The 13,083-nt window shown below is 39.2% G+C and overlaps 2 protein-coding genes across 4 annotated transcripts in view; one reads left to right on the plus strand and one right to left on the minus strand.

Annotated features, from left to right (window-relative positions):
- Window positions 1–1,652, plus strand: part of ARHGAP10 (Rho GTPase activating protein 10) — a 133,442-nt gene extending 131,790 nt beyond the window's left edge. Inside the window, exon 23 of the mRNA XM_042871710.1 lies at window positions 861–1,652. Coding sequence (XP_042727644.1) covers window positions 861–949 — 89 coding nt within the window. The 3' untranslated portion in view covers window positions 950–1,652. The remainder of the gene's footprint in view (window positions 1–860) is intronic.
- Window positions 1,653–5,753: 4,101 nt separating this feature from the next.
- NR3C2 (nuclear receptor subfamily 3 group C member 2) overlaps window positions 5,754–13,083 on the minus strand; it is a 199,837-nt gene continuing 192,507 nt past the window's right edge. For all 3 annotated transcript variants that reach the window (XM_042870870.1, XM_042870871.1, XM_042870869.1), the window contains one exon: window positions 5,754–9,430. In XM_042870870.1, coding sequence (XP_042726804.1) covers window positions 9,275–9,430 — 156 coding nt within the window. In that variant the 3' untranslated portion in view covers window positions 5,754–9,274. The remainder of the gene's footprint in view (window positions 9,431–13,083) is intronic.

The following is a 13,083-nucleotide window of genomic DNA, read 5'->3' on the forward strand; positions in this document are numbered from 1 at the left end:
GTGGGATTTACAATTAAATAGGTAAAGTAGCTACAAGTACTGTGTTCTCCTAAGAAATTTGGTAGGGGGATTTTGAGCATTTTTTACTGTATTCCAAATGAATGAGGCTTATGCTTCTTTTATTAACTTCTGTCAAATGTGGTTAAAAAATACATTGGAAGCCAGAGTTCATTTATTCTGTTGCTCACGGAATTACTTGGGGGCATTTAGAGTCTGAGCAGAACTTTTTCTTATTTTAGATCTACAGATACTTTTGCATTAACTTTAGTATCAGTAATGGCAAATACTTAGGATGGTGATAAGGAACAAGGTTTACCTTCCAAGCTGTTCCTTTGTGTTTTGTGAATAGCATGATGTGTTTGATAATTTAAATATTGTCCATTGGTCTCTTGTAGTAGAAGCTCTACTCTGTGAACAGATGGTACCTGGAATGAGATCTGGACTCTTTTCTGTGGCCCTGAGCTTCCAGGTTCATTGCCTCTGCAGAAGTCAGGAGTTTGGTTATACTTTGCCCTCAGTTACTGAAATTGTTTCCTACTATTTGACAGGAATTTTGACTTCTCACCAGAAAGCTTCTGAATTTTCTGTTTTATGAACCTGTCCTTTCTAAGTCCTTTTATCTAATTGTTCCCTTCATGTTATCGCCTGCACCCAAAAGCAGAAGACAGTTCAAGCACTTATATTATGCAAGCATTTACTTAACTATCCTCATCATTTTTCCTAGTGAGACTGTCAAGTCAACTTGGTGTTTGCAAGAGACTGCATATTTTCATGGATATTTTGCACGGTGCCATGGAGCTAAATCTAAAAGGACTATTTTGAGCATAAAAAGACTATGTATTTTTTCTTTTCTTTTGCAGTGCAATTTTCCAGGGAACCAGGATGGCTAGAAGGCACATTAAATGGCAAGAGAGGACTGATTCCACAAAATTATGTTCAGTTTTTATAGCTTTATGCATTGAACGCCAAGGTGTACATGGTATCCATGGATTTTTGTTATAGTCACTTCTCTTCACTTTCGTGACCGTTTTTAATCAACGAAGAGCCAGCCTGATTGTGGGTTGAAGATCCCAGTATGTTCAAGCACATTAAGTGTTGCCAAATACGAGTTAGAAATGAAAGATTCTTCAAGGTTTGGAATCGATGGGGACAGAACAGTTGGATGGCGAGAAGGTTTAATTTTTTTAATAGTTTGTTCAATTGTAGCAATATGGTTGTTTGCACAGTAACTAGCATTTGAAGTCAAATCTTTGGTTGATCTGTGGCTCAGCTCTCAGTTGAAGATGATTTTTAAAAATTAGTGTCCAGAAGATAACGCATCCATATCAGCCATTTTAACAGACTGTTATTCGAGTGTGGAAAGTACTGTTGGATAAAAAAAACGATCATGCTGACACCTAAATTATATTTCAAAAAGTGGAATAGATGATGTGGAACAGATATATTGGTAAGTAAAATTATAGGTATCAAGACATGACATTTTTCAAATGTCTTCAAAGATTATGCTCATTTATGTTGTGTGTGTGACTTCATTTATTTTATTAAGGTAAGACACGTGAGCTTTTATTACAGGCTCCTATCTGCTGTGGTTCCTTTGTTACTCAAAAATATCACTGTAAATGAAATAAAATGATGTTTGGTTTTTGACTTTAGTCTTTCTTTAGCTGGAGAATATTTTGTCTGGTTGTGTAAGTTATGACATTAAATAATTATTGGCAGCTTTATTAAGTCAGTCACAAAGAGACTCTAAAATGGATGGGGAACTCAAAACAGGCAACTTGGCAAACTGAAGCCAAAGGAAAAGAAAATCTCTGTGATTCTTGTATATCCTGGAAAAATCTTTATTTTATCTGCTGGCTGGCTCTTGAGCTTCCCTTTCTTCCTCTCCCATAATTGTAGATTGTAAGGTCTTAACGATACTTCATAGTATCACAGTCCTCAAGTAGCTGCCTCAGAATTTGCAGAACTATTTGTGTAGAAAGTGAGTTATCTGTGATCACAGAAAAAGCTTCGAGAAACCTTGTGGTGTATAAATGTGTGCCTTGTGATAAAAATGTGACATGCAGTCTATCGTTTATCTTTGTATTTCTTCTCTCCTTCAAGAAAGACCCTTTGGGAGGCAGTGGAGAGGATGCAGGAAAATCTGACAGGATGGCGTGTTAGCACAGGCTCATTTATTTGTTAAATTGGACTCTATGGATTTAGAGTAATTTACTACAGACATACTTTGCTTGCAGGTTTTTCTAACCAATGTGATTAGTAAACGAGTTAATGGTTAAAGCTGCCTTCAGGTTGAGGTGTTTCTTATCCCCTTCAGATTTAACTCCATACTGCTTTTTTGTTCCTTTGCCTAGACTGTGGAGGCTCCACTGGAGTATGCCCAAATCATTTCCAGATGGAGCAGTGGTGGGCCAAGTCAGTATGGCTCTCCAGCACTAAACCTCACAGCTTGGAGGAGTTTCATTTGGTGAATTCTCCTCGTATGTGAGCAGTGACTCTGCCATAGGCAGTCCTTATCTTGGCACAGCGGCTGAGTGACCCAAGCACACAAAATTACTTCTGGACTTCTGTAAAAAAAATCCAGTTCTCAGATTTGCTCCTTGATATGCTTTTAAGGAAATAGTCATACCAGTAAATACAGCAAGAGGTGGCAGGTTTTCTTGCTCAGATCTGTTCACGTGGCTAAGTGCTGTTCTGGCTGGATGTTGTGTCACCTGGACCATAGCTGTAGGGATTCGTTTGTGACCTTCGAGAGTCATTCTGAATGCAGGATGTTGTCTGTGTGGCCAAGTTCAGATTCCATTGCTACTAGCTGAGAATCTTGGGACAGAACCGGAAGAATGTAAATCCCTGTTATTCACCTAGGAGGTGTGGCTGCAAGGCATCCTCAGTTAGCCAAGCTGTGATAACTTCAAGCTTACAAGCCTTCTTAGTCACTTCCAGTTGTTTTGTTGCTGTTTTAAATGTGCAGTGCATGCTAGATTTTGTTCTGGTTGCTTTCTTCCAAAATTCCCAGCTCTAGCTCTGCTCTTTCTGCATTTCTTGTTTCTTTTGACTGAGATGGTTAAAAAAGGTGGATGCAAAGAGTAGAAGATAGTATGCTGCCCCTTCAGTCCAGTCCTGTGACTCTATTTGTCTTTAGGTGAGGTGTTTTGAGATTCCTACTATTGTTGGGGCCATGCAGAACCCACAGATGAAAACTTTGCCACTGGGAAATGGTGCACTGAGCAGAAGTAATGCTAATTCAAACTTTCTCAAATCCCAGTCCTTGTCCAAAAGCAGTGGTGTGAGTAGAGCCAGATCTGATCTGGCTTTCAGGTTAACCACACTGCCTCTTAGGAATTTAGCAGTGGTAGCTGCCCCCCAGATTTTGATTTTCCACATCAGTCTGGTCATACCAATGTTGAGTATGGATTTGTGCAGCTGAGTAGCTGTGGCACCTGTCGTGCTTCACTCTCACTGTTGAATAGTTCTGTAAGTGATGCCCTCACAGCGACTGTCTGGAAGTAGAGATTAAAGGATGCTAAAGAATAAAAACGTTACCAAGAAACTCAGGCTCCTTTTCCCGCCTTTGAGGATCAAGTTTTCTTTCCCAAAGACAGGTCTCAGAGTACGTCTCCCATCTTTCTTTTCCACGGTTTGGGAAGTGTAGTGTTAACTTGACGCAAGATAGGAGACAGGAAATCAGCTATGAGGAAAGCCAGCTGAAGGGCTGGCTGGCTCTAGCCTGGCAGCAGGAGCAGCGCTGCTCAGCACTTCTGGGCTCAGTCCTCTCCCAGGGAACCGTTCTCACATCCCAGCTGTGGGTACGGTTAGAGCTTAATCCGCAGGCAGGGTTTCCCCGCCCTTGCAATGCGCTGTGCACAGTGGCATGTATGACTCTGTTTTCAAAATCTGAGACTCCCTGAAGCAAACGCCTGACGCAGGCTGCAAATGGGGGAGGACGATTTAGGAATCAGCTGTCGTGCGCTTTTTATGCAGAGTGACGTTTTCCCTTGCTTTGGGAACAGAGATCGAACCCCCTCCACGGGGACTGAAGCCTAACATGTGCTTGCAGAATGATGGAAAAGCTGAGCCTCCAGCCCACTCGGGCTAAGTAGGAATGTGCAGTATGTATTACTGGCCGGCATTCGGCTCTACTCCTTGCTGAGTGGCACTTTCACTTTGCTGTTCTCCCTGGGGCTTTCAGGCTGCTGAGTGTTGTTAACCACTGTCCTCCCTGATGGTCACGGCAGGTTTCCTGCTGGTGCCCAGTCCTTCACTGCGTTGAGAGAAAAATCTCACGACTGATTTATCTGCCCTGTAATGAAAACAAGCAGTTGTGCTACATTGCTTACAACTTTTGCTAGCTGAGCCTTTGTAATTAATTGCATCATAGAAAAGTCTCGGGGAGAAATCTGCAATTTCATTCTTCTGTTCCTTCATTTCTTTCTTTTAACCATTTCACAATTCTTACCTGGTTTTAAATTTAATGAGCAAATTCCATCCACTGCTCACAGAGGGTTTGTGCAGCCTGTAAATGCACCAAAGCCGTACACAGGGTAATTGGGAAGCCTTCCTTGGAGTCGCATCTTGTTGGTTCAATATGCCTCAGGCAAAGTTCTCTCCAGCAGAATTCATCCACATACCTTCATCTGCACTTGCAGTAACCACAGGTAAGTGCTAAATAATAAATCTAATTCTATTGATATCTGTAGTTAAAATGTAGTTTTAACACTTTGCAGGCTGGCATGTTTTACCTATCAAACATCTTTGAAATGAAAAGGTATTTTTCACTACTTTCTACCTTAGCAATACTATTGTACTTAACATGAAGTCCTGTTCCCCGTAGATCCCTCAGAGAAAGCAGTGTCCCAGCGTGAGGTCAGAGAAAAAGTTTTGTTTTGTTTTTAAGTAGCGATAGCATTTTCTTATTTCTAGAACAGCATATGACAGATACATCTGCTTCCAAGCAGATGGGCAATTTTTCTGACAATTCAGCAAACAGAAGGCAGGTGCAAGGATTTTTGGCAATGGAAAGTTTGCGCGACTTGTTACTATTAAAAGAAACAACAAGCAAAGTGCAGTTAAATGGTGGTCTTGCATCGCAGCCCAAGCTTCATGCTGAACTCTGTAATAAATATTTAGGGGAGCACAGAACAAACCAGCATAGCAAGAGCTGTGTTTCCCCTTCTGAATTTCTTAGCATAATTGGAAGAGGCTCAGCTCTTGAGAAGGCTGATTATTAACTCGAGAAAGCTTATGTGTGTAGAACAGTGACTCCCTATTTCCACAAAGGAAAAAAACAACTGGTCTGTGGGGCAGCAGCCTTAGGATAGCTCAAGCTTGACGCCAGTCTCACCCAGCTATTGAAGGTTGCGGGGCCTGCTTTGTTGAGCAGGATGTGGTTGGTGGCAGTGTCACCACTTCTTCCTCGGGAAACACAAAGACCCCAATTAATTAAAGGAAGCAAACTCCTCAGAGTTGAGCATTTCTTATTACACCCTGAGCACAGCCACTGTCTGGCTGAAATAGAGCTAGATAAACGCAAATCGCTAGGTGGATGAAGACAGATGTTAGGTTGCACTGTTAGTTACTGTGGTGTTGGATATTGTTTCCAAATGCGCAGAAGCTTCTTTCTAAGGTTATCAGTGCACCAGCAGCTATCTGAGATTAAAATGCAAGAAGTACTTGCAATCAAACCAGTTTAATTCATGTACATTTGTACAATTTGTATATAAAAAAAAAAAAATAGGTACTTGCAGACATTAACATAAAGACCAAACAATATTTTCTATTTATTTAAAAAGCTTTAAACATACAGAAGCAAACCCCTAATTATAAATGCATCATTATGCATAGATGTTACTGTTTACACCATACTGCTGGCTGCTTGTATTTTTCCATCCAGGAATCTAGTTAAACTCCAAGAGTGCTTAAACATTCCTCTGAGCTTCCTGGCCTCAGAACTGCTTGCTGTCTATCTTATCAAGTCATTGACCTCCAGCTGAAAACATTGCTCTAAAAAAAGAAAGTCAAATCTTTAATAAACAATTAAAAGTGCATTAACTGTAGAATTGTTTAATCTCATAAATGCTTAAACAAGTCAGTGAAAAACACCACCCTGTGAATTAGCTTTTTGCATTATTGATTGTAAAGTATCGTTTTAATAAGATTTTGCTACTGCAAACTTTAGTCTATTTTATTTTGTGCAACCTGTCGGTTGCACGGCGCGTAGTATTCCTGAAATACCCACTGCAGTACATTGACACTATGTTACATTTTAAACTGGTATACAATGCTCTTACTGTGTATCTCCGTCCTTTCTTACAACAAAATAATTTAGCTCAGTGAACAGAAGCCCACTCTTAAAGGATGTTTTCGTTTGTCTTGTATTTTGCAGGAGACAAATGCCTATTTCATTCTAAACAAATTCAAAATACCATAACTTCATGGTAGCTAAAAACCAAAGGTTTTGTTTTCTGCTGTACGCAGGTTTAGGTAAGAAAAAAAAGTGATGGCTATTCTGCTTGTGTCCTTGATAAGAGAATACTGCCTCTTACAACATCTATATCCAATTTCAATGAGCTCTAGCAAAAAATAATAATCAATGAATGGTTTCATAAACAACAGGTGATTAAAGTAAAGGATTTATTATAATCTGCTTACAGTTGTTTGCAAAGACAGACATACGTTTTTGCATAAAGATATAAATTGCTCTTTAAAACTAATTTAGTGTGTTTAATTATATGAAGTTTCTGTGAATTATGAATTGTACCAAACCAAGATTAAAAGTAATAAGGTACAAAAATAGGAGCAAACAGACAACAATTTGGACTGGGACAGGCATTTAACAGTGAAGTGTAGAATATGGCTTTGCTATTTTAATCAAGCAAAGTTACTCTGAGACAGAAAAGGAGGCAGTAACTTTGTTAATATAAAAAGCTGCTGCAGACTGTATTCACCCAGAACCTGGCTTTGAAATTGTCTATTTTAGACTCAAAAAATTAATTAAAAAAAAAAAAAAAAAGGTGAAAAGATGGATGTATGACTGTTTCTTTACTGTAAACAACCAGTCTGCATGCTGTGTATCTCACACTGGAAGTTTGGCTTTCATATTGCTGTGCAGGTCAGTATTTAAAGATCTGCCTATGAATTAGACTTCCAAAATGCAAATAATATATGTATGTATATATTTATATATAAAAAACCTCTCTGAATACAGTCTTTACAGGTTACCCATTGCATAAGGCAGGTGTCATTTAAAAAGACAAGTAGCACTGACTGTCTTCAGTGCACCAAAGCACACCTCAAAATTTGGAATCAGAAAGGGTACGTAACTCCTATTGGACCACTGTTTCAAAGAAATGCTACATTCTGACTGGTCAAGGGACAAATCATAGCTCAAAAACATCAGTGTCACCCAGAAAAAACACTACAGATTAGGACTCAGAAAAAAACTATTCTATTTAAATTAGCATATGGTAGCAACAGTTGAGCCTCAGAAAAGTTCATCTGTCCTCTATTCTACACCAAAATTTGTATTCGTTTACAAATTGTGAAATATAGTGTAAATCACCTCAAAAAGGTTTTGTTCACAGTCTCGTTCTAGAGAAAATGTTTTGAGACAAAATCAGACCGAGCTGAACTTGTAGCGTCAACAGTTTTCTTTTCCGTGTGTTCTGATTATTACAAAAATTCATATAAAATTAAACGCGCTTTGAGTTTACCACTAAAAATTCTACTCTGCTAATCTGCCCATATCGGTACCTTGCCATCCGTCTTGCTGGTTCTTACTGTCGTGATCTGCATGTTCCCTTCCTCATAATCAGAAATCGTTCTCCTCAATCTGAAATAATAATCTGACCTTCAAAGATGTTCCATGTATCCAGTATTCGAAGGAAAAAAAACCAACCAACCAACCAAACAAAAAAAAAACACAATTTGGGAAACATTAATTAAAAATAGCAAAATCATTCAACGGCTTATCTGCCTCTCCTCTCCTGGGAGACAAAAGGAGTCGAGGGCAGGAACTCACGCTATCATTATGCTGGCAAAAGCTTTGGAGAGACTGTAATTTGTCTTGTTAAATGAAACCTTCGTAAGTGGCAAACACAAAAAAGTGTCGTTTCCTACAGAAACATGGAGCAGGATTTCCAAGATGTGCTCATCACGTACACTTGCAAGCGAGACAAAAGAGAGAAAAATATGGAGGAGAATAGAAAGGCTTAAATACAACTGAAAAGGTTAAGTGTGGTTATTTACAACAGATACTATAGGATGGTAAATTAGATATGATGCTAAAAAAGGCACAGCTTTCCCTTTCTTAAATACACTGTAAACGGTTCATTATGCATGCAGAACATTTCACTTTACAAAAAAATTACCTTGTTTGTTTAGACAAAGATAGTACTTAAATAGTCTCCAGCAAAATAGAGTTCTTTCAAAAATACTTTCCCATTCATCCTATTAACCATTAAAGATTTGTTTGTCTCATTTACAAAAGTTCCTTACACCTTATTTCAGGTCCTTCACAATTTATACATACAGCAATGTACAGTACAGCAAAAGACTGCAAAAAATTATTTGTAAAGCCAGCACAATAGATACTATAAATTGATACCAGGGCATTTGTTTTCACATCTTATCCTTCTTAATTAAATAGTAAATGGACACTTAACACAGTGTATATCATCTAGGGCGGGATAACATGGGATAACAAATGCCACAGGTGGGGATAACAGAGTATTCCACACCAAATGTTCTGTTATTACTTTACACAGTAGGGTTGTTTTTTTTGTGTGTGTGTATATATGTGTATATATAGAGTTTTTGTTTGTTTTTATTTTTTTTTACAAGAAAAGAATATTAATGCCCCATATTGACTTTACGTTTTATGTGCAAACCAAGGGTAAGCTTTAAAAAGTTCTCATTAGTTCTTGAACCCTTTTAAAACAAGCAAACGATACCAGAAACTACATGGCATATTTAAAACTCCATCTGTTAAAATATCAAAATCAAAGAGTTATTGACTAGATATGGCTTTTCATCCAGAGGAACAGGAACATTTTCTAAATGTTTTAGGGTTATGGGGTAATTTCCAAACATCTAGGTCTTGCCAAATCCAAGTCAACTGTTTTCCATTCCCCAAACCCTTCATATGATTTTAGACTATTCAGAGACTGCAGAACAAGTGTAAATAGCATGTTTAAAATATGGTTTCTTGGGTCCTTCATGGGTGTGGAATAACACAGGGAAACTTAAGGCAAAGTTCTTCCATTTAAGACATTTTCTATCACTTCCTGTGAAAGTACAGGGGCTTGGCATTCCCAGATTCCACCTTTGGTAGCTGGTCACTGATGATTTCCACCAGCATGGCTGGAAACTCTACTTTCAGTGCCTGAGACTCTCGGAAGGTGTAGAAACAGAATTCCAACAAGTCACTAACAAGCTGAAACAAAGAAAGAAACATTTTTTAGGAAAAGTGCAGAGAATTTTGTATTCAAACAAGAGCTTGTTGACAATGAGAGATTATTACTAAGAAAATGGTATCTTACTCTGACTTGGATAGCCCATTTGGAAGCAACGAAGCGACAGGCAAACAAAAGTTCTCAAATCTCAAAGTGCTTCTTCACTGTTCAAAAATCAGCTAATGAAGGGAAACCGCATTACCACCGCCAAACTCATTTTTCAACACTATTACACTTTTCATTTCACTAAGAGCTAACTGGCCACTATGAAAACTGCTGGTGCTCCACACGTCCATGAAAGTAAAGGCTTCTGCCCCCAGAGAAAAGATCAGCCATAACCTACGGTATCTTTACATCCCAGCTGAATGTGGAGCTGTTGAGCACATAAAACATTTGTATTCATGTGTCAATACCTTTGTGATACACGCACACACCAGCCACACTTTTTGTTTTCCTCTTGTTAAGCTTCCAGAGGCACTATTTAGCTAAGTATTACTTCTTTTCAAAAATAAAGTTCTCTATTTTTGGTAACAGCCCACTGAGCACGATGTGTAGAATGTAAAACATGAGATAAAAATTTCTAAGGAGTCCCAGGAGTTCCCAGAAAAGGAAACTTATATGATACCTCGAGTACTGAGTTGCTCAATATAGGACCACCACAGATCCCATGCACACCTTATGCTCAGCAGCAGCAATCCTTTAGCTGGCAAAAGTTTTCATCGATGAAATCCTACCACAGTTCTCCCATCTGAGAAAGAGCTGCAAGTTAAAATCCTAAATGGCATACAGATACCATCGGCTTTCTGATTTGTAGGGAAAAAAAAAACAGTGCATGTCTTAAAAGCACCGATGAATTTAGTCTGGATTCTACCATGTCTCAAGTTCTGTTCTTCTCGTTTGTCAGCTGCAGAGCTTCATTTTGCTATATACCTTATAGGAAATGGACCAAACTACATGAATTATAGCTTTTTTATCTGTCTCCACACAAAACTGCAGACTGTTTTACAAAGTCAAAAATTACGCACATTCAACATTGGTGTCTTCTGTCCTTACAAAAGATTTATACATTTCTCCTCGTGCCTTTATCAAATACAAGTTTGTTGTTTCAGTTCTCAACACAAGAGTTGTACTCTGCAGTAAGGTTCAGTTAAAGAGGCAGGAAATAGAAGTGTACTCTAGCAAGACTGAAAAATAACCTCATACAGGTAATGTTGGACAGCCCTCCTGCAGCACGATACCATACCAGACATTTTCAGGATTTTCACAGCTGTTCTTGCAAACATACAAGCAGTTTATGAACACTGAGGAAACGCTGGGATCACTGAGACACGTAACTTGCTGCTGTTGAGCACTACGAGTGTCTTTTTGCCATTGCTTAGTTCATTCCTGATCATCTGGCATGTCGTGAGGTCATGCTAATTAATTAAAACAGATGCATGCTAAAGAAGCAGTGTAGACAGAATTTGGTTTTCAAGGAAAAAATGCTGATGTTCCAAAGTTCAACTTCGGCCATTAGGAGGAGATTGTTCCTGCCTACACCATACGCAGAAAATATATCATTATGTTGGCTCTTGGCACACAGCCACCATTCTATTGCCCCTGCCATCAAACAGCAGCACCTCAGCAAACCAACCCTTACAAACCAAGCCCTGCCTGGACACTGAACACAGGTACTCTCACACTGCTGAATAGAAGAGCGGGTTGGGGCATCTCTGCCAGCCCTTGCCACCCAACCAACCATGTGGCTCACCTGCTGCAAAATTTAAGCTAATTCCTGCCTCATTATGACAATCTTACAGTATTATTGCTTTGCCATTTTTTTTAAAGTAATGACAAACACAGTGAACCAGAAAAATATACTAAAATTATTAATTCTGCCTTTACAGCTAGCTGTTAGTCATATTAAGTATACATGAGTATGTGGACATGTAGAATAAAGGGGAACTGAGATATATGAGTATTCATGAAAAGAGCGTAATCTGTTCTATACAATAAATGAGGTAACAGTCCAGTAGGAAAAACAGGAGGTGATCACAGCTGCTGTCATAAGAGCACATCATGAGAGCCACCACTCATGCCAAGGGAGAAGAAAAGTTAAGTTTACCCAGCAAGTGAAAAAATATCATCCAGAACTCTAAAACTACTTGGTTTTGGAGCCTTTATATGTCCTGTACCAAGTCAGTCCTCTCAAATGTTTGGCCCTCTTATTCCTTTCTTAAGCCAAGTTACCAACTTCAACATATTCAACAACAATCAGTCAGTGTAATACAGCAACAGCATTCAGAGCTTAGAGTTGAAACGCATGTACCACATGTGTAACAAGGACCACTGCACTATCATTAAATAACTAGCTTTAAAACCTGCATTCTTTGGGGCCCTAGTACTAGTATTTTTTATACATTTATATATATATATATATATTTTTAACAAACTACATAGGAGAATCAGAAGCTCTAAAATGAGAACAATATGGTAAGGTCAGCTAGCAAAGGCTGCAGAAATAACTGACAGAAGGGAGAAGGAAGGCTGAGAACTAAGCAGTGAGCAGTGCTCTTCTCTGCACATGGTTCACTCCTGCTCAAATGCTGCCCAGCGGCCTTGGCACAAAGGAATGAGAAATGCAGGCTCCATTGGCACTGTTAGTTTTGAAATGAGGCCTGCTTCTGCAACCCAAGCAGCATTCATCTGATATTACAGCACACCAATTCACTTGATTTATAAGTGATAAGTAATTTAGCTAGACCTTTGCATTAGAAGAGAAACTCCCTGTCCAGTAAGAAAATTAAAAGCTTGCTTTCTTTTTGAAGATACAAGCTCTGTCCTTGTGGTGACAGTGTCTGATACACCACAGGCTACAAGTGATCTCTAAATGAGAAAGATAACCCACCTCCATGTTTGCCTCATGATTTTTCTTCACCAAACAGACTGCTGGATAGAATTCTGCAGGCAGGGATGACCTGTGGTCTGGAACCCTTCACTGCATCAGTCCCTAACTGCTCGTCCTTTTCTCATCACTGCCTGCAGAACTGCATTTAAACATTCTCAAGGCTACAGCCCTCCTAGTAGTCCTCAGATTTTGTCTTAATCAATCTTTACATCTGTATGCTGTATTAAATGCCTCTGGGAAAGAGGACGAATAATCAAACTTCATTTTCTGTTATTAGGGTGGGTTTTTTCATTAAATGGACTTTTTCCACCCATTCTGCTCTTCATAATTAGAAAAATGAAATCTCTTAATGAAGTTTCTGAAGCTAATACAGTTACCATGACCTCTGAGCACTGATAATTTTTTTGACAGCAAAAAGCATCACTTTCAGTTTGGCACTCACAGCACGCCTGGTGCTGCCAGAAGTGCCTGGAGCAGTCTCTCTCGTGCAGGGCTGCATGCTCCTGTGCCAAGCTGGTTATCTCACGTGGGAATCTTCCATGATCTGTGTGCGTGGTGTGGAAGTCCACGGACACTGCCCTGTCAGAAGCAAGTCTGTAACGAAGCCTCCTTAGCAGTAGGGTAACAATGCAACACCAAGTAACATTTTGTTACTGTTGCAGCTATCACCAACAAAACCTCAGCATTCTCACACCACAATGACAGTCCAAAAACTTTCTTGTTTAACGTAATGGAATGAGTCTGCGC

Source organism: Lagopus leucura, unplaced genomic scaffold (assembly GCF_019238085.1).
Source record: "Lagopus leucura isolate 7727_CA_CO unplaced genomic scaffold, USGS_WTPT01 Super-Scaffold_100004, whole genome shotgun sequence".
NCBI lineage: Eukaryota > Metazoa > Chordata > Aves > Galliformes > Phasianidae > Lagopus > Lagopus leucura.